General features: G+C 39.6%; 1 protein-coding gene across 6 annotated transcripts in view; it reads left to right on the top strand.

The window, feature by feature from the left end:
• Nucleotides 1-1,335: 1,335 nt before the first annotated feature.
• The window catches only part of IL12RB2 (interleukin 12 receptor subunit beta 2), an 82,613-nt gene continuing 58,011 nt past the window's right edge, over nt 1,336-25,937 (top strand). Inside the window, exons 1-7 of one of the 6 annotated variants that reach the window (XM_045997967.1) lie at nt 1,368-1,451; nt 2,337-2,370; nt 12,454-12,554; nt 14,318-14,605; nt 22,331-22,445; nt 23,375-23,559; nt 24,764-24,906. In XM_045997967.1, the coding sequence (XP_045853923.1) occupies nt 12,479-12,554; nt 14,318-14,605; nt 22,331-22,445; nt 23,375-23,559; nt 24,764-24,906 (807 nt within the window). In that variant the 5' untranslated portion in view covers nt 1,368-1,451; nt 2,337-2,370; nt 12,454-12,478. Of the gene's footprint in view, nt 1,452-2,336; nt 2,371-10,372; nt 10,539-12,443; nt 12,555-14,317; nt 14,606-22,330; nt 22,446-23,374; nt 23,560-24,763; nt 24,907-25,937 lie in introns of those variants that run through there. The other 5 variants (XM_045997959.1, XM_045997974.1, XM_045997950.1 and 2 more) reach the window with 5 other exon arrangements.

Here is a 25,937-nt window from a genome sequence, read left to right as displayed (position 1 = left end):
TTAAGGTAACTCTTTGACTTTCTTTCAAATGATTTTCACAATCATTCACCAGTAATGTTAAGATTCTACAACTTAAAGTTTTAATTTTTATCTATAGAGACAAATTGCCAAAGTGTGTAAACTACAAAACGTCACCATCTCCTAAAAGTAATCTAGTGTACATTGTTGATTCTAAAATGCACATTTTTTGGTATTTAACTTATCCCAAAATTGGGAGTCTTGTACCTTCTGCCCAAACAGTACAGAGATGTGGTTGGCTCTGCAGATGCTCAGCAAACTTGGGTTGGTTTTAGTGGATTGGAAGAATCCCCCAGACTCAACAGTGGGACGCTGCCTTATTAAAAAAAAAAACTTATGTCACTGAGGATGATGCTGGGTGAAACAAAAAAATGATCAGGGGTGTTGGACTCAATGTGAATGTATCTGAAGAATATTTTAACCAATTTATTCTGCTATTTCCTTTTATGAATGAACAGGAGTGCTGGATAATAAACATATATTTCTAAATAAGTCTAAAAGGGACATTTCAATAACATTTTAATCAAAAGTCTATTAAGTGATAAGAACCGGTGTGTCGTAGTCTATGTGACAGTTATTTCTTACCGCTACATTAAAAAATGGTGTGTCGTATAGCTGAATTCCTGGATTCAGTAAATACTGTCGTAAGTGAAGGGCACTGCGGTCATCCCCTCTGCATTTTGTGCAGCTTTCCCTCTTCCCTCAGAACCCTGAAACAACACATCGAACGTGGGACCCTTAAGGGTCGGTGTCATGCCAGCTATTGAATGTTCATTTCTTCATTTTTTAGATAGCTGACCCAAATATTTTCGCCGGGCCCACGGGGGGAGTGCCTGGCACCTGCGTGTGGAGAGAGCGGGCAGCCCGGAGCGCGCAGAGAAAGAACCTCTCTGAGGAAAGTTCTCACTCTAAAAAGCGTCAGCAAAGTGGCCCCTCTGTGGCTGTGCAAGCCGAGAACATGGTTTTGTCGTGCTTGTCATACCCTGCACAGAATTGCCCACACTGATTCAGTCAGTTCTCGCTCAGTCGTACGCGAAGACTTTACTGCCCGCATTTTGTGTAGGGGGAAGGCAGGTGCGGAGCGGTAATTACCTTGCTCAAGGCGGCGCTGGGAGCCCACCGGTGGCAGGACTCGGCCCCGGCCCCGGCCCCGGACCGCTGGGAGGGCGGCGTGGAAAACGCAGGCGCCGGCGGGGCCCAGCGTCCGGCTGCTGAAACTTGCGACCGCGTTCCTCGCTCGCCACCACATCCGCGAGCCCTGGCGCCGCCGCGCCCACCCTCGGGGTCTACCAGCCGCGCGCCGCAGACTCGGCGGGCCGAGGGTGCGCGCTGGCGGCGGGAAGCTAGCTGCGCCGAGATCTAGCGCTACACGTGCGCGGGGAGCGCCGGAAGCGCGCCGGCCTGAGCCGCCGCCCGCACACTCGCGACGCGCGGTGAGTGACCAGTGGCTCGAGTGGGGTAGGGGCACCGGAAACCTCCGGATAAGGATCTAGCGGGGTGTCTAAATGCCTGGGGCTTCTGTGCCTCGCTCCTCCCGGAGGCTTGGCGGGGGTTCTCTCCTCATGGAGGTGCTCACTCCCTGGGTGTTGATGTGCCCATGAAGGTGCCAGGTCGGAGTTCGGCCGATTGGAAGGGAGGGTGCGCTCAGACTGAGACTCCAGGCTCTCCCTGGGGCAGGACGCAGATGGTGGGTGCGTCGGACAGGGAGGGCTGGCGTCTGGGAGAGGGCTGAGGGCACCACTCCGGGTCCGGTCTTGGTCCAGGCCCGCAGGCATGACTTGGGCTAGAAAATAGACCTTCTCTGACTAGGATATTGAGCAGTCTTAGTCTCACAGGAGGAGTGTAAAGTCCCATTATGGGCAGCACTTTCCTGTGGCCTCTGTAGACAGACCCAGAATCCCTACCTGGCCAGTTAGTTACTAGTGGATGTTCTGGGACAAGCCGCCTGGCTAGCCACTAGCCGGACTCAATTTTTTCATCTGTAAAATGCCTTTAGGAAGGCCCTTCTCACTTGGTTTAGGGGCACTTAGTATAAACATTGTAAGAAATTAAGTGTTTGCGTGGTTAGATTGACATCTTAAATATAGTAACCCAGAAGCATACAAAAAGGCTGTTCCCAGGTATATCTAGAGAACAGGACAAAATCAGTCTTTATCCCTTAACTCTGAATAATTGTTATAATCCCTTATCTGTATATCCTATGTGGATAAAAGTCTTTGTTAAACCACTACTATGTACCTGGCCTTTGGGGATATATTGTTAGCCTATATAATTCTTTTAAAAACTGGGAAGTTGTTATTAATATTCTCATTTTACAGATGTGGGAACTTTCACAGAGATGGTAAGTTACAGGTTTCTGGCTCCAGACTGCGCTTCTTGCTTTTGCACCTCTGCCTGATAACATTATATCCACTTCCACTTGGACTAACATTATATTCTCATTTCCCATTGACTAGAAATGGTACAGTGCCCTATTTCTCTGGCCAATGTATAATCAAAAGGACCTTAGTGACTAAGAGTTATGGTAATGTAAAATCCTCAGTCATTACCAGCATTTTGTTAGGCATGAAAAGCTCTGTAAGAGTCTGCAACATTCCTTTTTGATGTGTCTTGTTTCTTGAATATCATAATGATTACATAGGATGGTCAATTTCCAAATTTTGGCAAGCTCTGAATCCTGTGTTAGAATGAGTTCTAGGGTGAAAAAAATTCTAATACATATGAAAGATTTTTTTTATGGGAAAAGAATCCTCTCTGTAGATGTTGCACATCATTTATCAAGCATGAACTTGAACTTATTTTTTTATTACTATACCGGCTTTGTTTTCTGGTTATATGTCATCTTTGCAATAACACCACTGCTCTCAACTTATACACCTAAATTTGTGCAGACCAACATAAAAAAGTAAGCCAAATCCCAAAGAAGTCTTGTCCAGTCCTCTTTGCTCTTGGAATCATGGTGATCTTTTGCTAATGGTAACAATAATTTTTTTAAATACAAATATGTATTGAATAGCTATTATGTTCAAGACATTGTGCTGGTCACTGTAGTGAATATAAAGAAATGTTAAGATGCAGTCCTTGTCCTCAAGATGTTAAAAGTGTTTGGGAAGACAATAATTATGAGAACACTTAATGCGTCAAAGATGATAGGTGGCATAAATTCACCTATTATAAAGGAGGTATGGGATCTAGTTTTGATCAAATCAATCTTTCAGTGATGAACCAGAAGACTAGGTAAAGAGGGGGGTCAAAAAGCAAGTCTGTCCTTGAGAAGTAAGTGAAAAGTAAGTAAGTGATAACACCCTTTTTCGTATCATATTAATAGCAGATAATAATATTTACTGAGCTCTTATTATATACTAGGCACTGTAATAAGAGCTTCTTATTTAACCCTCACAATAATTCGGTGAGGAAGGTGCTATTTTTATTCTCATTTTACAGATGAGGAAACTCAAGTATGGTAGGTGATTCTAATTTACCTAATTCTGAATTTGCTTCTGGTTTTTCTGTATTGTCTTGGTCAACTTGTAGTTCCCTATCTATAGAATTGAGATACCAGTATTTACTTTGTGTGGCAGATGATCTAATTTTAACAACTCAATTATATGCTCTGCATTGTGATAAATTGCTAAGTAAATGCCTATAAAAGATGATTAAGAATAGAATCTTAATTTACATCTCTTTTATATGGTACGCAGAGGAAGAGGTAAACATTGAGTAAAACATCAGGCAGAGATGTTGAACCATGGGGTTGTTTATATAAGAAATCTTGAGGAAAATTGTGGTATGATCATCACTAGTCTTAGCTCACCACACCTCCTGTCGGTATGCCTCCAATTATCATCAGTTGTGAAGTTCCTAGAAAATTTCCAAAACAAAGTAATTGTAATGTAATGTGCTTTAATATTTTTGATGTCTTCTAGCACTTTATAAAAGACTAGGTGATTGATGCTACAAGGTAAAGCAAAACTTGCCAGGATTTCATAATACCCAAGATCCAAAGATAAACCTCCCACCTTATGCCACTGTCCACAAACAGAGACTTCACGATGGAAGGAGACCCTTCCAATAAACCAAGGAAGATAATTTTAGTGAAACAGATTTTTCTCGATAAAGGTTAATTGCCATTTTTCAAACAAGGAAAAGAGGCTTTGAAGTGTGAAGTTAACTGTGATGGTAACACAGACAAAAGTGGAAGAACCAGGATGGCATCTAGTTCCTCAGACCCTAAGATACCGTGCTCTTTTCAGTATATCTTCCTTCCCAAAAGTAAATGGCTTATTTTATTTCTAGCTCTAGAAGAATGCAGAGAGTGAAAATAGAGAAGGTTGGGTTGTTAAAACTTAATTGAACAAGTGCTATGAAAATTATCGGCTTTTGGAGCTAATCCAAGAAAGAAAAAAAGAAACATAACAAATAACAAGTTGATTTGAAAGTTCCTTGTTTCTTCAAGACTCCATCCATGTCTTGTTTTTCCTTTCTTTATTTCTTTTTTGTAGTTCTCTTGTGGCTTTGCTTGTTCCGTTTATAAGATAATTCACACTACAAATGATTTGAGGGTGGGGATGGGATAAGATTCTTTAATGCATTTTAAAGGTAATTTGTTTACATACAACATTTCAAGAGCCTATCTTTTATGTCCAGTGTGGTATATCTGAAATGTAAATAAAGACAAATAAAATTGACAGAAGAACATTTCAGAAAAATATAAAAGAAGGGGTCAAAGTATAAGGGAACTTTTGTTATGACAAAGATGAAGTAGGGCACCTGGGTGGCTCAGTTGGTTGAGCGTCTGGCTTTTAATCTTGGTAATCAGGGCTTGATCTCAGGGTCGAGAGCTCAAGCCCCACTTTGGGCTCCACACTGGGCATGGAGCCTATTTAAAACAAAAAAAAAGAAGAAAGTAAAAGAAACATGATAAAGAGGTCATAAAGAAGGAAAGGAGAAAACCCTCCCACAGAAATTAAAAAAAAAAAAAAAAGGACCAAAACTTCAGAAGTCTCATGATTTCAAGCAAGAAAAGAATGTTCTTATGTATAGGTAAACTTAGAACTACAAATATTTACCAGTGAAATGAAAGAAAATTCAAGAGTGTGTAAGAAAGGAAAACAGATGTCTTGTCCAGTTTTGCTCATGTAAAGAATGTTGGGACTATTGGGTAGAAAGAAGAAAAAGCAGAAAGGGTTGAGGTGATATTACTTTCTTTGCCCGTCACACCACCTAACATGATATCATGAAGAGGCTGATTTGATGATCAGGGCCTGACAGGCTGGCATTTATCCATGTTATGGCTTGTGAGATTTTTCACTATATGGCAGACTTCGAAGGAAAAAGGAAATAATGCTTCAGTCAGAAGACCGTTCTTTTTCATGACTTAGTTCATGAGAAGTCATGGAAAAGAAGGCTCACTCTAATGGTCAAGTTGGTGGATGTGATTATCCTTTTCCATCTTCATGATGGAGTAGATCTTTAGAGGTGGTTACATACTGCATATATGCATTTTTTGTGTTTGTTTCATCCTCTTTTGAGAGAGCGAGGAGGGTATCAGAAATAATGATTCACACTGAACTCTACCTTTACAACTAATAATACTCTATGTTAATTAATTGAATTTAAATTTTAAAAAAAAGAATGAGTAGTTAAATTGATTTTGAGTGGTATTTGTTGACTAATGGCTTCATTTTAGGGTAAATATATAAGAAGCACACCACAGATTTTGGCATTAGAATTTTTTGGCAGAATAAGTTTTGAACAATTGATCAGGTTGCACTTAATCATCAATATGCCACTTGTTGGTAGAACTATTTCCTTGCATAACCATATTCTGTTATATATCCATGAAGCAAAGCTACTGTATATTCAGTAAACATACAGTCTTTCTTTGACTCCAGTTTGATATTTTCTAAGCCTCTTGCCTTATTTGAGGCATAATAAATCATATGAAAGTCATATAATCTCAGCAAAAAGAAAAGAAATAGTGATTCAATCTTCTGAAGATTAAAGCATCAGGCATCATAATTGCTTTACTAGTGCGTATCATAAAGATTGTATGTAATGTGCATTTTGCCTGGAATATAGTAAGAGATTGACAAACTATATCACTAGTATTAATGGTAGAGTGACCATTAACACTATTTTTAATAATATGCTGCTACCATCGCTACTGATCAGGAGCAGTCTCACATGCTAGAGGTAATATTGGATTAGAAATCAGGAAACCTATGTTCTGATCTGGATTCTTCTATTAATGACCTTTGGCAAGTCCTCTCTTTTCTCTAAGCCTCAGTTTACCTATCTATAAAATGGGAAAGGTGGAAGAGATGACCTCCAAAGTGTTGTCTTTATATTGAGCTGCTACTGGAAAGACATGTCTGTAAGTAGCTTTGCCAGCAAAAGGGAAGAATTTTGTACTCTGCCTCATTGAGTCAACTGGGTAATTAAGGGCATTCATTTGTAAGACAACCAGCCTTGATGTACACATCACCTGATTGTTCTGCAGTCACCCAGATTCAAATGCCAGCTGTTTGGAGGGGAAGAAAGCAGCAGGACCATGGCAATTAATAGCAAACCTTTGAGGTTCCTTCCTCCTCTGACTTACTAAATTATTTGATATCTAGGGTTAAGAATAAAGTTAGCTTAACATATGATTTTTTTAACCTAGTTTAACAAAACATATAATTCCAGTACAGTGAAAGTCATAAGTGATTTAAAAAAGAAATGGAAGGGGCGCCTGGGTGGCTCAGTGGGTTAAAGCCTCTGCCTTCAGCTCAGGTCATGATCTCAGGGTCCTGGGATCGAGCCCCGCATCGGGCTTTCTGCTCAGCAGGAAGCCTGCTTCCCTTCCTCTCTCTCTGCCTGCCTCTCTGCCTGCTTCTGATCTGTCAAATGAATAAATAAAATCTTAAAAAAAAAAAAAAGAAATGGAAAAGCAGGATCCAGAAGGGAAAATGGGAGCTAGCCTCAGTGGAGCGCCTGCTTGATTCTAGGTATTCTCATGGGTCCATGCCACTATCATATTAATCTTCCCAGTAACTTTGTGTAGGTCCGTATTACTGTATCCACTGTAAGAAATGGCACTCTTAAGTTAATAGCATACAGTGGGGCTGAGATTCACTAGCCTTTTTCTTTTCCACACTGTCCCTTGAACGTAATGTTGTGCTACAGAAGAAAGTGTAGAAGTAGAAAGTGCTCCTGCTTACATGAAATGATCACCTGTGATAAGGGTTTTTCCTAGCCTAGTAAAATATGATTTTGCAGTAGTACATATTTTGTGCTTCTTCCTGGAGCAGTGGGGAAAGAGACTCACTGAGGGGTAATTGTTGTCTCTGCCCTCCGCCAGTTACTATATTTCTGGCTGGTCTTTGTCCCCCTCACTGAGACACTGTTTTTACTATCCGGAAACTGTCATGATTTGGTGATGAGTCAATGACATAGCATACTCTTTGATTTTCTGATTCAAGATAGAGTTGTAGTTTTAATATCAACCCTCCAAGCAGGTTGTCTGAAAGATGTTTACAGTTGATAGGAGGTTTCATTTTATTGGAAGATACCTCATTTACTTGAAGGTCTTTGAGGTTCTGAGTTACTTATAAAAGGAGAAAGTATTTTACTGAGAATTCAAAGAGAATGAACAAGTCTGTGTGTAGATAAATGTACAATATAAACTGAACCTTAAACTTGATTTTATTTCATGTATACATGTATGTATTTCATACATATGTGTATTTCATATATATTGCTTATATATGTATTTCATATGTATTTTGTATATACATTTTCATATTCATGCATTAAAAATTTATACATTAAAAAATTCCTATGGTAACTAATAAAATATTTTGATATTAAATATTTTACTTATTTGGAGAATATCATAGCTCCAGTGCATATTGAAAGATACCCTGTAGATACCCCATGCAATCAGGAAGCAGAAACTTATTTAATCCCCATGTAACTGTTCCTTCATAATTCAGTTATCTTCTAGCTCAATTCATAATTTCCTTTATGCCAGGATATTCAAGCATGGTAATGAAGCAAACGAGGTAGAGGTAATAATAAAAACTTATTATTAATGGTGTCAACCATAATGTAGCAGAATCAAATTTAATATAGTTGTAATGTCATTACATTAAACTAGAAACAAAATAGATGAACACAGAAAACCCATATAAGTTTCATTCAGTTCAGCACATGCCCACTATGTGCCATAAATTGTGGCCTCTGCTCATAAGGAGTTTGTAAGCAAATGGAAGAGACAGATGGATACATCAATAAATTAGTTCTACATAATATGGCAGGTGCTAAGTTATGAGGATGCCAGGATGCTATGCAGGAGGCTTCAGTCTGACCTAAAGACAGACTTAGGCTTCCTAAGATTTGACGACTTCTTTCCTTCTCTGCCACTATAACTGTGGTCCACATCATCATTTCTTAATCGGTACCTGCGATCGCTTCCTACCTGGTCTGCTTGCTTCCACTATGGCCCCCATACATGAAACCAAGACTAACTTTTTTTGTTTGTTTTTTGCCTTTGCATGTATATATTTAATATAATTCATATCTTGTAGTACTCCCCATTAAAACTCATTTAAATAAATAAAACCTTGAATTAAACATCAGTGATTTCCTGTAGACTTGAGAGTATAATCCAGGCTCCTTTCCATGGCAAACAATCCCATGGTATATCTGGCTTCTGGATTCTTCTCCATTTCATGTCCTACCATTCTCCAGTCCCAGTCACTTGCCCTGCCACCCTGACCTTTTTTCTGTGCCTCATCCATAGCCATAGCCTCCTTTCATCCTTAGTCTTCACTTGGCCTCTGCCATTCTCAGCTCAAGCTTCACTTCCTAGAAATGCCTTCACTGACCATCCTCTCTCCTCCCCAGGCTTCTCTCCTCTTAGCTTCTCTTATGTTTTTCTATTATCATCGTCTGAATTTGTTATTTATTTCTTTGTTTTCTGTCTCCCTATTCTAGAATGTTGGTTCCATGAGACTGAAATCCTATCTACTCTATCCCTAGCCCCTGGCACATAGCAACTGCTTAATACATATTTGCTGAATGAATGGCTGAATAAAGGGTTTCTGAGCTAAGTTGGGATGGATGAATAAGAGTTAGCAATTTCAAGAACAGTGGAAAAGTAACAGAATAGAATCAGCAAAGATACAGAAGCATGTATTGGCATGAGATGTGCAGGGAAACTAAGCAGCTCAGTGTTACTAGACAGTAGAGTGCCAGCAGAGAGTAGTGGTAGATGTGGTTGGTAATAAAGGCAGGAATTAGCTCACAGAGGCCATGTATGCCATGACCTTGGACTATATGGTTTAGAGAAAGGGAAACTGTCAGATTTCAATTTAGATCAGTGTTTCACAAACATTTTTAACTAAGACCCACAAGAAATACATTTTAGAGGTGTGTGGGTGGTTCAGTCGGTTAAGTGCCTGCCTTCATCTCAGGTCATAATCCCAGGGTCCTGGGATTGAGCCCCATGTCTGTTGGGCTCCCTGCTCAGCAAGAAACCTACTTCTCCTTCTACCTGCCACTCCCCCCTACTTATGCTCTCTCTCTCTCTGTCAAATAAATAAATACAATCTTTAAAAAAAAAAAAAGGACATACATTTTATATTTTCTGTAACCTGAGAGCCACCCTGAGATTTTAGAGGACATGGCATTCTTTGGCTCATGGCCCCCTTCCTCCATCTTCAAAGCCAGCAGTGGCAGATCCAGGCCTTCTCATATCACAGCTCTCTGACAGAACTTTTTGTCTCTTTCACCCACTTTTGAGGATTTGCTTGATTAGACTGGGCCCAATCTATTTAGGATAATTTAGGATAACCTCCCCATCTCAGATCCTTGCTGTAATTGCATCTCCAAAGTCCCTTTGTCATGTAATGCAATGTATTCACAGGTTCTTAGGGATTAGGACCTGTTCATCTTTGGTGGGCCATTACTCTGCCCACCACAGGGATGTTTATAGGGAGTTTTTTTTTAATAGCTCATCTTCCTTCTCCCTTCCTCCCTTTTTTCTTTCTTTTAATAAACATTTATTAAGTACTCTTTCCTAAGGCTGACATACAGCAGTGAGCAAGACAGCCAGTGTTCCCACTCTCATGGTGGCTTAAATTCTAGCACAAAGATAGATGACAGACAGGTAGTCAAATAAATAAACATAGTAGTTACAGACTGTACCAGGAAGGCAATAAATAAGATGATGAGTAGAGGGTAGCTGGGCAAGACCATTTTGGCTAAGTGGTCAGGGAGGGGCTCTCTGAGGAAGTGACACATGATCTGTGATCTGAAGTATGTAAGTCAGCCAGCCGCTAAGAAACAGAGGAAGAGGATTCTAGCAGAGGAAATGGAAAGTGCAGTCTCTGGGCAGCAAAAGACATGTCTTATTCAAGGAACAGTCTGAAAGCCAGAGCAAATGGAACAGAGTGAGCAAGGCAGAAAAAGCTGACCAAATGATGGTAGCAAGACAGGAGAAGTGAGGCCATGCGGTGCCTGAAAGATCATGTGTGGTAAGGATTTTTTTATTTTATTCTAAAGCAAGGGACATTTGAAGGGTTTTAAATAGTAGTGGTATGAAACGAGTAATGTAATGTGATTTATACTTCTAAAAGGTAGTCGCTATGTGAAAATGACTTAGAAAGGGATAAGGATGGATTGGAGAGAAACGCTGAGGGGCTACTGTAGCTGTTTTGGAGGGAGATGATGGTCTTTTGGACTAGAGTGAGGACAGTAGGAATGGAGAGAAGCAGATTGATCTGTGATATATTTTGGAGGTAAAATTGATGGGACTTAGTGATGGTTTGGTTGTAGGGGATGGGAAAGAGGGTGGAATCAAGGATGACTTCCAGGTTTTTGAGCAGCTTCAGTTATTTACTGAAATCAAAAAGGCCAGGGAAAGAACCAATTTGGGGTTGGAGACCAAGAATTCCAATTGATCATGTTAATATTGAGCACTCTGTTAGAGGTTCAAGAGGTGACGCAAGGAGAGAGATTGGAGCACCTAGAGATGTCTGAGTTGAAGCTATGCATCTGAGAGTCATTAGCATATAAATAATTTCTAGAGCTAGGTGACCAGATGAGATTGCCTGGGGAGGGAGTAGAAATAGAGAAAAAATGTCTTGAGTGAGCTGAGGTCCTCTCAGAGTTGAATTTCAGGAGGAGGTGGAAGATCAGCCATCAAAGACTATTGAAAAGGTGCTAAATTTTTTGGTTCTTTCCTGATTGATGGCTAGGCTAGAGGTAGGAAAATCAAAGGAGCAAGTGGAGACATTTCTGTATATCCACTAGAGCAGTACTGTTGTATTGCTAGTACTTAACAATATGCCTGGCACATGAAATGTGGCCTTTTGAATAAATAAGTGAATTTTTTTGAAAATGGCCAATATGTTCTGGCATATTTCTAAGTATGGGTGTAAGAAGTGAACATTTGCAATGGCTGGTTTCCAGTGGCCTAACACCACAGAACTTTCCAGCCTACTTTATGGATTTTTGGTCCACCTTTAACAGAATTTAGAAAATTTCCTAATAACTAGGAGAGCCATTCCGTAAGTTTAAATTTGGAAACAATCAGAAATCACCAGTTTGCATTTTCTGAAACACTCAAGATAGAAATGCATAGTAAAATAAGCAAGTAATGAATAAACAAGCAAACAAACAAGTAAAATAAACTTCTGTAGAAGACTCTAACAACTCCCTTTCTTCTGACCAAAGAGATCAGCCTTTTACTAAGTTCCAGGAAAGGGTTATGAGCCACTTTTTAATTTCCCATTACTTCTAGAAGCACATGAATAGCTCAGAAATTCTTGTTAGTCTTGGGATTTAACACTGTTATGCTTGACTATGATGGTACAGCCCTGCTTGGAAGAAAAGAATTTTGTGTGTGTGACTGAGGCTTCGAAGCTTAAGAAACTTGCCCACATTCTCAAAGTTCTTTTTTATTATTTTTATTATTATTATTTTAGGGGAGTGGGCAAGGGAAAGGAAGAGAGAGAATCTTAAGCAGACTTCACACTCAGCATGGAGCCCGACATGGGACTCAATCTCACAACCCTAAGATCATAACCTGAGTCAAAATCCAGAGTCAGATGCTTTAACCTTAACTGACTGAGCCATCCAGGCACCCCACAGTCTCCCCACAGTCTCAAAGTTCTTAAGCCGAGTTCTAAATGTTTCCAATGTCTCTTCTCCCACCCCTTGCCAATGCCAAGAAGCTTAAGTGAATGGGGATTAGAGGTGGCTAATATTTTTAATTTAGTTTTAATTATTTTATAATTTTAGTTTTAAAAGTATACTTCTTTAAAAAAATCTTAACAATATAGAGAAATTAAAGGGCCATTTTAAGTCCTTCTGAACGTTGTTGGTTCTGGTATTTTCTGAATGTATTTAACATGAATGATTTTGTCTTCTTTTACAAGGGAAATTCAGAGGTGTATTCCAGAGTTGACTGTTCATGGCACATACAGTTGGAGGTTGCTCACTGGCACTTATTTTTATCATTGTGTTGTTGTTGGTTAAAGCAAATATAGGTAAGATATTTCTGTAATTGAATCTGTAGAAGGATTTGTGGTTTAAACTCTCAGTTATAGATGAAATATGTATTTGTGGGGATTGTTCTGGTAGTTGGTCTTTTGTAGTCAGTCTTTTCTCATTTTAAATGGATAGGTCTGTTCCATATCCATAAATAATATGCATTTTATTTAATTTATGCTGATTAATGTACAGGTCCAATCATATAATTTTCTATTTAAAAAGTAGCTAGGCACAGAGCCTGGGTGGCTCAGTGGGTTAAAGCCTCTGCCTTCATTTGGCTCAGGTCATGATCCCAGGATCCTGGGATGGCTCCCCGCATCAGGCTCTCTTCTCAGCAGAGAACCTGCTTCCCCTTTCTCTCCCTGCTCGCCTCTCTGCCTACTTGTGATCTCTGTTTGTCAAATAAACAAATAAAAATCTTTTTAAAAAATAAATAATTTTTTTAAAGTGGCTAGGTAACCGCAAAGCTGACATTGTGAATTTTACTAAAATGAAAAATGATAGTGTATTTTAACAGAGATTAATATGGTATCTGGCATGGGTGAATTCAACTGTGCTAAAAAAAATAATGGCTGACATTTTCCTTGTCTTTTCTTTATTGGGAGCTTACATTTTTACTTTCTATCTCATTACAATCAATAAAAGTGAGGCAGAGAACAGACTATAAGTAGGAAGGGAGGGGAGAGAAAAAGAGACTTTGTTTTGTTCTGAAAATAAAGAATTTTTTATTTAAAATTAATGTTTAATATTTCTTTTATTTGATTTAATTTTTTTTCTACCAAATCCTGTTTAAGGTAGTTGATCAAAGCAATCCTAAAATTAAAAAAAAAAAAAAGACTTTCCATGGAGGTTTTAACATCACATCTGAAAATTCAAGGCCAATATGTAATTCTGGGGTTCTTTCATTAGCAGGACCAGCAAAAGCTCTTCATTTCTGGCTAGTTGTCATATTTATTTACACAAAAACTTCTAGAGAGTAAGAATGACCTCTCTTTTAATGAGTTTACTATGGTATCTGGGAATAAATAAATAAGGAAGTAAATAAACACTTGTAAAGGAAGAATACATTCACGTAATGTCCTATTAGCTGCGTTGGGTTATGATTCATCTAGCCCAGGGTCTTGCATCTTGAAGGAATACCAAAGTGTGGCATGGAGGACCTAGTTTTCATCCTTGATGCCAACCACAAACATACCAGAGCCACCGAATATTTTCTTTTGTTATAAAATAATGTTATAGATTATACATTCTTTATACCACTATAGCAAGAGAAAGTATTATTCCTAAATCTACCCCTTAGAGATTGTAATAAACTTTTAAATAAATGGTTGCTCATTTTTGCTGGGGTTTTTTTTTCCCTTTTTGCTCTGAGTATTGAAGTAAGCCTTATCAATCAGAAATGGGGATAGAAGCAAATGTGATTTATTGTGAGAAATAATTCTCGGTAGCCTGGTGAATAATTCACATATAAGAGAGCTTGGTTTTTCCTGGTCCTCTGTTCCTGAATGTTCTTCAAACCCTATTTTCTCAGCACTTTTAGTCTTACTATTTTGAGAACAAGCATCTTTTAATTAAAGTACAGTTAGGCTTTAATGTGGTTGCCTTCTGTTCTCATGGTGCATTACCAATACAGCCAGACCAATGTGGATTATTTATATTTCCATGGTTTGATGGGATTAATTTTACCCTGATATTGAGAACCATACAAACCCACCATGTTGAAATGGGTTTCTTATGGCTGACTTGTATCTTCTGGCAGATGCATGCAAGAGAGGAGATGTGACTGTGGAACCTTCCCGTGTAATTTCACTTGGATCAGCTGTCAATATTTCATGCTCTTTGAAGCCCGAACAAGGCTGCTCACAAAATCCCAGTTTTAACATGTTAATCCTCTACAAGATCAACAGAAGTATCAATTTTCTGCATGGTCACTTCCTCAGTTCTCAAGTCACAGGTCTTCCTCTGGGTACAACACTGTTTCTCTGCAAACTGGCCTGTAGCAAAAACAAGGAATTACGAATATGTGGGACAGAGATCTTGGTTGGTGGTGAGCATTCCATTCTGAATTCTTAAAAATTAGTCATCTTTTGGTATTTGTCATGTGTTAGACAGAAATCTGAATATGGGGCAGTGTTCTTTCTTCTCCTGCCACCTGGATGTATTTTATCTTGATAGCAATATGAGTACCTCAATGTGAGAAATCCAGAAAGCAATTGAATTGGGATCTCATTTAGTAGTATTCTTTCTCTCTCCCCCGCTTCCCTCCCCACTAGTTTTTTTGGCCATTAAGACCAAGGACTTAATTGTCCTTGGTCTCTAGTGGCATGAAAGAGAATCTCTGCAGCTGAATCTTCATGTCTTCTTGATTTATGAGAATTTTTTCAAAGCTACAGCCACCTAAAAAGAAAAAAAAGATACCTTTTTTGACTTATGAAGCCCAGGTTGACTACCCACAGCTGAGCAATTCACCTTTCCTTACTTAATAGTCCCTACATCCACATTAACTCCTGAGCACTGGTTATAATACTTAGCAGAGGTTAAAAGAGAACTGTTCTCACACTCTTTTCCTAGGTTTTCTAGAAAGCTCTATAAATAGAACTGATATGCTCATGCTTTGTCAGGAAAGTTGAGTTATGTAGTCTCAAGGAAGCAAGAGCGAGGGAATGAGCAAGGAAAGGACCAAAGCAAACACAAAGTCAAGTTACTGAGCTGGCCACAGCACCAACAGAAAACACAGCTGATTGGGGCGCCTGGGTGGCTCAGTGGTTTAAGCCTCTGCCTTCAGCTCAGGTCATGATCTCAGGGTCCTGGGATCGAGCCCCGCATCGGGCTCTCTGCTCAGTGGAGAGCCTGCTTCCCCCTCTCTCTCTGCCTGCCTCTCTGCCTACTTGTGATCTCTCTCTCTGTCAAATAAATAAATAAATTCTTTAAAAAAAAAAAAAAAAGAGAACACAGCTGGTTGCTTAGTCACTGGGGACAGTCCCAGAAAAACATATGGGAATACAATGACAGGGAAAGAGAACTTAACTGTCATTGGTCAAAGTATACCCATAGGGTATCAACCTCCCTACTTGCTGGCTTGCACAGCTGGTCCATCCGGGAAGCTGCTGGGAGTAAGAGCTAAGACATCAGAGTTGGCATCTATAGCATGAGCCACAGCACCCTGGGTGAGCCAGCAGTATACCTGCCTAAAACTTGTTGACTACAGTCCACACCCTTAGTCTTGAAGGCCCAGCAAGGCAAACTAGGGACCATGCATGAGCTCTGAGTTATCCCAGGACACTCTGCCTCCATGGTTCCAGAGAAGCTCTGGAATTGCCAGTAAGAGGCATGGGAAGAGTAGGAGGACTGCAGGCTGACTGACCAAGATGCGAGGACAGAGCCCCTGACATGAAGACAGTGATACAGAGCTCAGTGAGACTCTTTTCAGGAAAGATGGAAATCACTTTTCTCTAACCTATAAGAATATGGCTGGTGCCAAGCAGTCTTGCTGGAGAGCCACTGGAAGCACTGAGCAGAACACCAAGCAAACAGTCAAATTAATCACTGGAGGCTATGGAGACATAAACCAGGTCCAGACCTCCTCTTCCAGTTCGTGGCCTCCTATTCACACCACTCATGGGTCATGTACTCTCAACTCCGACTGCCTGTTAGGTATCTTAAAAGGAGCATGGGCTTTGAAGCCTAACCCTGTCATCAACAGTGTACCGATAGGCAGTTTTAATTCTCTGAGCCCCAGTTTTTCTTTCTTCATAAGATGGTTGTAGTGATTAGATGACACCTGGTATGAAAAGTGCTTAATCTAGTACCGGACACATAGAAGGCACTGAGGTGATAAGCCCTAGAGTGGTGGTTTCAGCTGGCTTGACTCTTCTTCCTGTTTGCAGCATGTTGGGTACACGTCCATTTCCCTTAAAAAAAAAAAAAAGTACAAGAAAGTGATAGACAAATGAAAATTTCTTTGAAAAGCACCATTGGTCCTCACCTCTTTTGTTCTCAGAACACCTGAATATTTCACTCCATAACTCATTATCTTAGCAGACCAATATCATGTATTTGTATTAGAAGTTCCCAAGCCTGTGATGTCAGTTGCTGCTGCTGTTTTTCTTCATATTTATAGGCTAACAATAGCCTTGGAGGTCAATGTTTTTGTACATATCCTTAGCCATCCTGTTGTATTTCCTACCTTTTCTCAGGTGTGTTAGAGTGTTTTGACATCTTTCTATTTTTAGAGTTTAAAGTTTTCCATCTAGTGGATTACCTGGGTGGCTCATTCGGTTAAAGAATTGACTCTTGATGTCGGCTCAGGTCTTGATCTCAGCAGCAGGACTTTTCCATCCAGAGATGGATTTGTAAAGGCTTGCAGCCTCAGAAGACCTAAGGAGATGGTTAAGAGGATCTGTCATAGTGCAGCTAAGTTAGGTGATACTGCTGGAATGTTGCTTGTCCAGTGTGCTCTCGTGGTAAACACACCATCAATGACTGCTCTTTGAGCAAGTTTAGCACCTTTGAGGTAAAGGACTGACTGGAAGCAACAGCTTTTTCTGAGTATGGCTAGTCATTCCAAGAAAAGACATAATGAATTTTGGTTTCACCTAGTGTAGTAAGCTTAATCTTGTCTAGTGAGGAAGTAAACAGCTCCTTTTCTTTTTTGTGACAAGTGGTATTCTTTTTTGTAGTGCCATTGTATATCCTGAGAATGCTGTCATAAAGTTGGCTGGTTTTTCAGAACCAGGAATATGTACTTTAGCCTTTTCTTCCCAGCCTTTCCCTGGGCTTGGGTGGCTTTGCTCCCAAGAGCTTATTCAAGTTGTGTAGTAACTAAGCCTTCAGTGCTCTAGCTTAACCTTGCAGGACTGATCCACAAACTACTTAGAAAATCAAGGTAATAAATGAAAGACAATGGATCCTTGCTTTGTTGTTCTCAATATATGCTTGACTATTGATATTTCTGAAGGCTATTTTTCTAAGACATTTAATTTCCCATAGTAAGTAGGACTTTTACATACAAAAACAACCATGGGGTACCTGAGTGGCTCAGTCAGTTGGTCTCTGAATCTTGATTTCAGCTCAAGTCATGATCTCAGTGTTGGGACTGAGCCTCATGTCAGTCTCCATATGGAGCCTGCTTAGGAGTCTCTCTTTCCCTCTCCTTCTGCCCCTCCCCCTGTTGCACTCTCTCTCTCTAAAAAAAAAAAAAAAAAAAAAAAAAACAATAACAACCATAATGCTCAAAACTATTATACTGCAAACCATTTTAATTTTCAGAGGCTTTAATTTCTGTTTTTTTTTTTTTTTTTTTTTTTGGTGTCAGCTATTATGCATTTGTATTGAAGAGAATGAAATCTGGTTTCCCCTGGGACAGATAGTCTCTGCCAAAACCAAGTCCTGGGCTGAAGTAGATACCTTGATTTCATGGTGTAGGGACCTCATGTTCAGAAAGTTGACTTGTTTTTTCAGTAAATGTTTTGTTCTTTAGGGACGCCTGGGTGACTCTGTGGGTTAAAGCCTCTGCCTTCAGCTCAGGTCATGATCCCCACACCAGGCTCTCTGCTTAGCAGGGAGCCTGCTTCCTCCTCTCTCTCTCTCTGCCTCCCTCTCTGCCTACTAGAAACAAACAAAAAGTTTTGCTCTTTAAAATGAGAGTCTCTGCGAACTTTTAGGAATAAAGGTACAAGTGAGAACTGTTTCATTGCTTAAAGGGGCCACATGCTTTATATCTCATTTGGTCATCATTACCTTAACCCTATGGAGATAATGATGGTGCTTTGAACACATGTGTTTACATTGATCCCCCTGAAATTAAGCCAGGATGCTGTAGAGAAAGTTTTCTAGAGGCACAAATCCTAAAGGACAAAAGAAATGGGAGGGGAGACATATCAACAAACTTTTGGAAGCTGGAAAGCAGGTAGACCAGTGATAATTGGCTAAGCCAGCAGCTGGCAATGAGAAATGTCATGATACAACCTGACTGAATGCAGAAGCTCCCACCCACACTCAGAAATTGGTGATACCATGTCCTTCTGGGAGTGAGTAAGAATGGGACTAAAAATGGGAGATTTTATTGAAAAATCTATTTGAAAAACAGATTCTCAGATCTCTTTCCCAATTCCATGTAGCTAGATGTTCACTGCCCTACTACTCTGGCTTAAGACCCAGCCAGTTCAGCAGAGATGGTAGTTCCATGCTGGAAAACAGAGGGATTTTACTCCCTTCAGCCCTGTACCCTCCTCCACTGAAGTTAGAATATCTTTTTCAGGAAAATCTATTAAGTCCAAGAAGAAATATCTAAAATTACATAAAACATGGGTTCCCAAGAAAACCTTGTGAGATCACCTTGGAGTGAAACCCAGAGTCTGCAGACACCCCTCAGCTGACACACATGCAGAGCTCCAACTGGTAATTTAGTGCCCCTCATTCCTATGCATGAGGAAAAATATAACAATCTGGGGAAAATGTCTACTACGAAAGATAGAAACCAGAATAAACATATGGAGCAAAGTATATAAACAAAGTGGAAGAAATATGTATTCAGGAAGAAGAAACGTTAAAAAACAAAAACTATCCTTGATACCCTCAGAGAATTATAAGAAACTATTGCATATAGAATGAAAATAGGACGCTGTGTGGAAAGGAAATACTCAGAGAATAGAAAACATTCCTCCCAAAGATAAATAAATTAAAAATTTAATAGGAGGGTGGACCTATACACTGAGGAGATTTTTCCCTGATAGTTGAGCAGAAAGACCAAGAGCTTAAAAATATAGAAGATAAGGTATAACATTAGAGGAAGATCCAACCTATAAAAACTAGGGATTTTTAGAAAGGAAAAAATAAGAGAGAATCAACAGAGAAATAATTCAAGACTTTTTCCCAAACTGAAGGATAAAACTTCGCAGACTGTATGAACTCTGAGAATCCAGAGGAGAATAGACCCTCATTAAGCATATTTTTGTGAAAATTCAGAAAAGTGGGGACGAAGAAAAGATTCTACAGTCTACTGAAAATTAAAAACAGTGGTTCGGGGTGCCTGGGTGGCTCAGTGGGTTAAGCCTCTGCCTTCGGCTCGGGTCATGATCTCAGGGTCCTGGGATCAAGCCCCGCATTGGGCTCTCTGCTCAGCAGGGAGCCTGCTTCCCCCTCTCTCTCTGCCTGCCTCTCTGCCTACTTGTGATCTCTCTCTCTCTGTCAAATAAATAAAATCTTTAAAAAATATATATAAAAACAGTGGTTCAAGAATCAAAATGGCTTCAGACTTTTTTTTTTTAAGATTTTATTTATTTGTCAGAGAGAGCACAAGCAGGGAGAGCAGCCGGCAGAGCACACAGAGCAGATAGTGGGAGAAGGAGCCCTTTCCCATGTAGAACTCAATCCCAGGACCCAGGATCATGACCTGAGCCAAAGATAGACACTCACTCAACTGAGCCACCCAGGTGTCCCTGGCTTCAGACCTGAATTTAGAAGAATGTAGAAGACAACAGAGCATCACCTCCAAAATCCTGGATGAAAATTCTTTTCAACTCAGAATTCAATACATAGCCAAAGTATCAGTCAACTGTGAGGATAGAATAAAGACATTTTTAATCATGCTCAAAATATTTCCTCCCTGAACCCTTTTCCAAGGAATTACTGGAGGATGTACCTCACCAACACAAATAATTGATTCAGGGAAGAAGAAACAATTGGATTTAAGAAACAAGAGATCAAACACTGAAAAAATGAAGGAATTTCCATTATACTAAGGATGGGCAATATCAGAATAACAGCTATGTACTGGGCACAGAGGCAAACCTGTCTTGTTGGATAGTTCCCAAGGCCCCAAGAAAGAGGTCTTCAAGGCAAATGAAATAGTATTTGAATATGTGGAACAGTGGTTCAGATAATTGGCTTAAGAGTTTGGAATTATATTAATAATAAGAAAGCTAATGGAAAAACAAGACAATTCTTTATTGGCTCCAAGATAAAAAGTTCTACAGAAAATGAGAAGTTAATGTAGTAGTCTAAGTGGATCCATCATAAGTAGTTATGTATGCAAACATATGCAGTATATATATACATTTAGCCATGCTCAAAATATTTCCTTCCCTGCACCCTTTCCCAGGGAACTGTATACAGTATGTGTGTATGTGTGTGTGTGCATATATAGTTCATATATATTCAATATATGATATACATATTTCATATATATATATATATATATATATAGAAAGAGAGAGAGAGAGTCTTCTTTCAGGAAAAGAAAGTCTATTATTCCATTAAATAAAACTATAAGAGCTACATATTGTTATACCCATTTTATAGATGAAGAAACTGAACTTGTGAGAAGTTAATCTGTCTACTATCACATAAGGGGCAATTATTGTGCCCAGGTCTGTGATGTTTGCTAAAGACACATACACAAAAAAAGCCATTTATCCCATCCATTATAGTTTTGTTTTGGTACAGACGATATCTAGGGTTTATTTTTTTTCCATTTTATTTATTTTTTCAGCATAACAGTATTCATTGCTTTTACACAACACCCAGTGCTCCATGCAAAACGTGCCCTCCCTATTACCCACCACCTGTTCCCCCAACCTCCCACCCCTGACCCTTCAAAACCCTCAGGTTGTTTTTCAGAGTCCACAGTCTCTTATGGTTCGCCTCCCCTCCCCAATGTCCATAGCCCCCTCCTCCCTCCCAATCCCACCTCCCCCCAGCAACCCCCAGTTTGTTTTGTGAGATTAAGAGTCATTTATGGTTTGTCTCCCTCCCAATTCCATCTTGTTTCACTGGATCCCAGGACCCTGAGACCATGACCTGAGCCGAAGGCAGTGGCTTAACCCACTGAGCCACCTTGGCGCCCCAGTGGTATAATTGTTTTATCTCTCCCAAATGAAACATCTCTTACATGTGGGTCGTAGTATTAGAGTAGAATGAGATGAATGAGTAACAGTATTTTCTCTTACTTCCACTAAATCTGAGAAACTCCTAGCTTTGGGTTTACCTTTGACTAGAAAATGGCTTAATTACAAATACACACCCTTAATAGAAGGGACCTTGCCTGCCTTGTACATATTTGTATGTCCATAGCTAGTAATGCCCAGCCCATGGAAGGTACTCAGTGTCCATGTACATAAAGAATCAGTTTATAAACATTTATAAAGTGTTTCAGGTGATGCTGCAGAAATTAGATTTAGCTGGTACAGCCCAAAAGGACATGTCTAGGGCCAGTGGTTGGAAATGTCTTGGCAGTGAATATCCAGTCCATGGAGAGAAAGAGACCCTAATCTTTAGAAGTTTCTAATGTTTGAATTACTTCACTCTAGATAAGTAAACTCAACCTCACCAGTGGTAATAGAGCTAACCCTGGACGCTCATCTGTCAGGGAGAATGGAGGAATGTGGTGGTAAAATGCTCCAACTCAAGTCAGCTACTCCTGGGCTGGAGCCCTGACTGCCACTTCACAGTTTTATAATTTGGGACAAGATAGTTAGCCTCTAAGTCTTAATTTCCTCTTGGATAAATTGAGGATAATAACAATAAATACTTGATAGTGCTGCTGTGAGATCTGAGAAAAACCTCATATAATATATAGGACTTGGCAGGTTGTGTTTGATCCATATTCACTGTTGTTTCTTAGAAGATATTCATGTCTTGGAAACAAATTTAAACTTGATGGAATCTAGACGTAGGGGAAATATTGTTATCTTATTGCCAAATAATAACAATGTGATTGAGATATCAACTGTGTGCTTCTTAAAATATGAGGCTTTGCACTTTGTCTTTAAAGTTGTTCCAGAACAGCCTCAAAACTTGTCTTGTATACAGAAGGGTGAACGTGGGACTGTGACCTGCACCTGGGACAGAGGACGAGACACCCATCTATATACAGCATATACTTTACAGTGAGTGAAAGACTGGTTTTTTTTGCAGCTATTTTGTAGGTGTTATCTTAGGCTACACTTAGAAATATCTAACAGTTTTATTTTTACCAGAGAGAAGAAGCATTAGACACCTCTAGGTAATTAGGTACTTAAGAAAAAAGTCTAGGGTTCATCAATTAAAACTGGTTCATTTCATCTACAGTGTGGGAACTAAGGTCTTGGATCTGAGCTCTAACTCAGAAATTTCTTCAGGGCATTTGAGGTCCATGTTATGGATGTTCCTCCCTGCCATAATAGGGTTAAACTGGCTGCATTATATCCCTTCCCTGTTTTCCAGTTGCAAACTCTTGGGGATCATAATACATAAATAGACTCATCCTTGTGGTAGCTTTCCATTAGCTTTGGAGGAGTTTCTTATTAAAGCACCTTTGCCTGACCTGAAAGTCCCCACAAAGAAGAGTCTGGGAGTCTGTTCCCTGGAGTTGATCCCATAATCCCATCCAAAGATCCAGCTGGTTTGCCCTATGCCAAAGTGAGCAGGAAATGGGGGAAAGGAAGTGGAGCCCAGGGTTCCAGTCTGTACTAAAAACTGACACTTTTGTGCAGAAAATGCCTAGGTGGCCTTGGGTGCTTTGTATAAAAATCAGATATGCCCTGAGGAGCCAGGATGTCAGCCAGGGTTTTGGGAATTTAGGCAGTGTAGCTATAGTTACTTATTTATATGAACATCAAAAAGTCTCAGTCCTACTGAGAAAGGGGAGAAGGGAGAAAATATGCTCCTATTTATGACCATAGAATACAAATATTCCCATAATGTATCTGCTAGTAATAAGACTGACCTTAACAAAGTGTCTAGAATTTTAAGTATTTGAATATTTTATTCCTTTGTACTAGAAGGAGCAAGTAGCTCATAAAGTATCTTGCTAAACACAATTGTCTTTTATTTACAGGTTAAACGGACCAAAAAATTTAACTTGGCAGAAGCAATGTAATGGTCATTATTGTGACCAATTGGACCTTGGAGTCAGTCTAACCCCTGAAATGCCTGAATCCAGCTACACAGCCAAGGTTACTGCTAACAATAGCCTTGGAAGTGCTTCATCATTTCCATCCACATTTACATTCTTGGACATAGGTACAATTTATTTTACTTTTTACAGGTATCATTCATTGGTATATGAACATTATTTTAAACATCACTTGAATGTTCTATATATGTTTGTTTCAAAAGGGACCGTGTCACAAAGAATAGATATTTGATGCAAGTAAAAGGGTGCATGATGCTAGAACTTTATAGAGATGAGTGAAATGGAATATTCAACATTATTCTCTCTGTTGGAGAAAAAAGAGTCCAGTTCTATGGAGGCACTAGCTACCAGTGATACCATTCGACTGAGGAGAGGGTCCTGCAAGGTTATTCATGAAGCTCAGTATAGGCACATCTTGGCAGAGGTGTCTTTTTACCCCCATGGTTACTCCACTGTTCTGAGATAGGCTACCTGTGGGCCTGCTGGGCCACTGCAGAGATGACAACTCGGATAAAGTGTATCAAGGTACAAATGCATCTTTCTCTTGAGAATACCTATTTCCATTCCTCTCATCACCTTGGGAGCCAGACAGAGCCAATACCAGCACATCTCTGAGCAAATATAATTTGCAATCGAATCAGAGGCCAATCTCAAGCACCTCCAAGTTCTGACGATCCAAAGTAGGCCTGGGCTTCTGGTCCACCTTAAGTTCTGGCCTCCACTGTGTGTGTCTCTTCCCTCTTCCCACAGCACCTCTTTGCTCACATAATGCTATGAGTCTTGACATAGGCATCTACTATATATTTTCCTATCATTCTTCTCCCCTTCCATTTCTTCACACTGACTATTCCTCTGTAAGGTCCCTTCTTTCCTTCTTCCTCTTTTCCTGTGTTCTCTGTTCCTCTGCCCCTTCCACATGACCTTTTCCTACTAGCGTTTCTTCCCTGTCCGAGAGGTGATCACCACTAGCCACCTCTGTCTTCTCAGCCATTGGGACTCTCAGGTTTGGCACACTGGTTTTCTTGATATATTGGATTAAATGCAATTGACACTATCACTAATGTTAGAGGTAGTTTATTTGGTAAAAAAAAAAAGGGTAGATCAAGGAGAATTATTTTAATTATTTCATAGTGAATCAACCTGTTTTTTTCTCTGAAAGCCAGGGGTTTCTGTCTTCTATATTTCACCAACTTTGGTGTTCATGTATCTTAGAAATGAGTTTTGTTCAAGTCTTTCTATCTCACATCAAAACAAAGGTTATTTCCGATTGTGGAACCTGAATCACACCTTTTTGTTTGTTCTTATTACCAGTGAGACCTCTTCCCCCATGGGACATCAGAATCAAATGTGTAAACGCTTCTGTGAGCAGATGTATCCTTCGGTGGAGTGATGAGAGGCTTGTGCTGCTTAACCGACTCAGATATCGGCCCAACAGCAGTGGGTCCTGGGAAATGGTAATGCTTTTTAGAGTAAACGGGAAAATCAGGGAGGGGCTCTTAATATCAGTGCACAGGTTTCTGTATTTTCTTGCCGGTGAAATACGGAGTTTAAGAATGTGTAGCCTGAAGTACACACTTGGGACACATCAGACAGTCACATATACCTCTACTTGTGAAGAACTATCTTTAGTTCTGATTTTTGATTCTGAAATGTTTTTTTAAAGATTTTATTTCTTTAATTGAGAGAGAGAGAGTGAAAGAGAGAGGGAGAACAAGCAGGGAAGGGTAGGGAAAGGCAAAGGCAGAGGAAGAAGCAGGCTCACTATGGAGGTAGGAGTCCTATGTGGGACTCATTCCCAGAACCCTGGGATCATAACATGAATCACCCAGGTGTCCCTGATTCTGAAATTTTTTTAGCCACTTTGTGGCTAAGAAGCCATTGGCTTCTGTAAACCAATATTAATTTTCTGTGGTTTATTTCTAGTAAAGGACTCATTTCACCTTTTTCTGTTACCCGTCCCTCTGTATTACTTTTTAGTAATTTTTTAACATATTAGAAGGAGGAGTATTAGGAAATGTCCATAAAGACTCATATGGAATTGAATATTCCAAAGATAAAGACCCACAATTCAATATAATATTAGACATTAATTTTTTTACAATTAAATTTAAGATTATAATTTCTCCTAGTATTTTTGTAAAATATAATGACTTTAATAATAACAAAAGGTAAGTTCCGCATATAGCTGAAACTCAGGAGAAATATAGTAATTAATTCTTTAACATAAAGTTTTCTTTTTGAAGTCAGTTCTATGTCTGTGTTGCAATCTGGATGCTTCGGTCAGTTAAGCATCTGCCTTCAGTTCAGGTCATGATCTCAAGGTCCTGGGATGGAACCCTGATCTCTGCTCAGCAGAGAGTCTGCTTGTCCCTCTCCCTCTGCTCCTACCCCTGCTCATGCTTGCTCTTGTTCTCTCTCTCCCTCTCAAATAAATAAAATATTTATCTTATTTTTTTTAAGATTTTATTTATTTATTTGACAAAGA

This window comes from Meles meles, chromosome 1 (genome assembly GCF_922984935.1).
Source record: "Meles meles chromosome 1, mMelMel3.1 paternal haplotype, whole genome shotgun sequence".
Taxonomy (NCBI): Eukaryota; Metazoa; Chordata; class Mammalia; order Carnivora; family Mustelidae; genus Meles; species Meles meles.
Note: the sequence above shows the minus strand (reverse complement) of the source record. Positions and strands in the feature narration are given on the sequence as shown.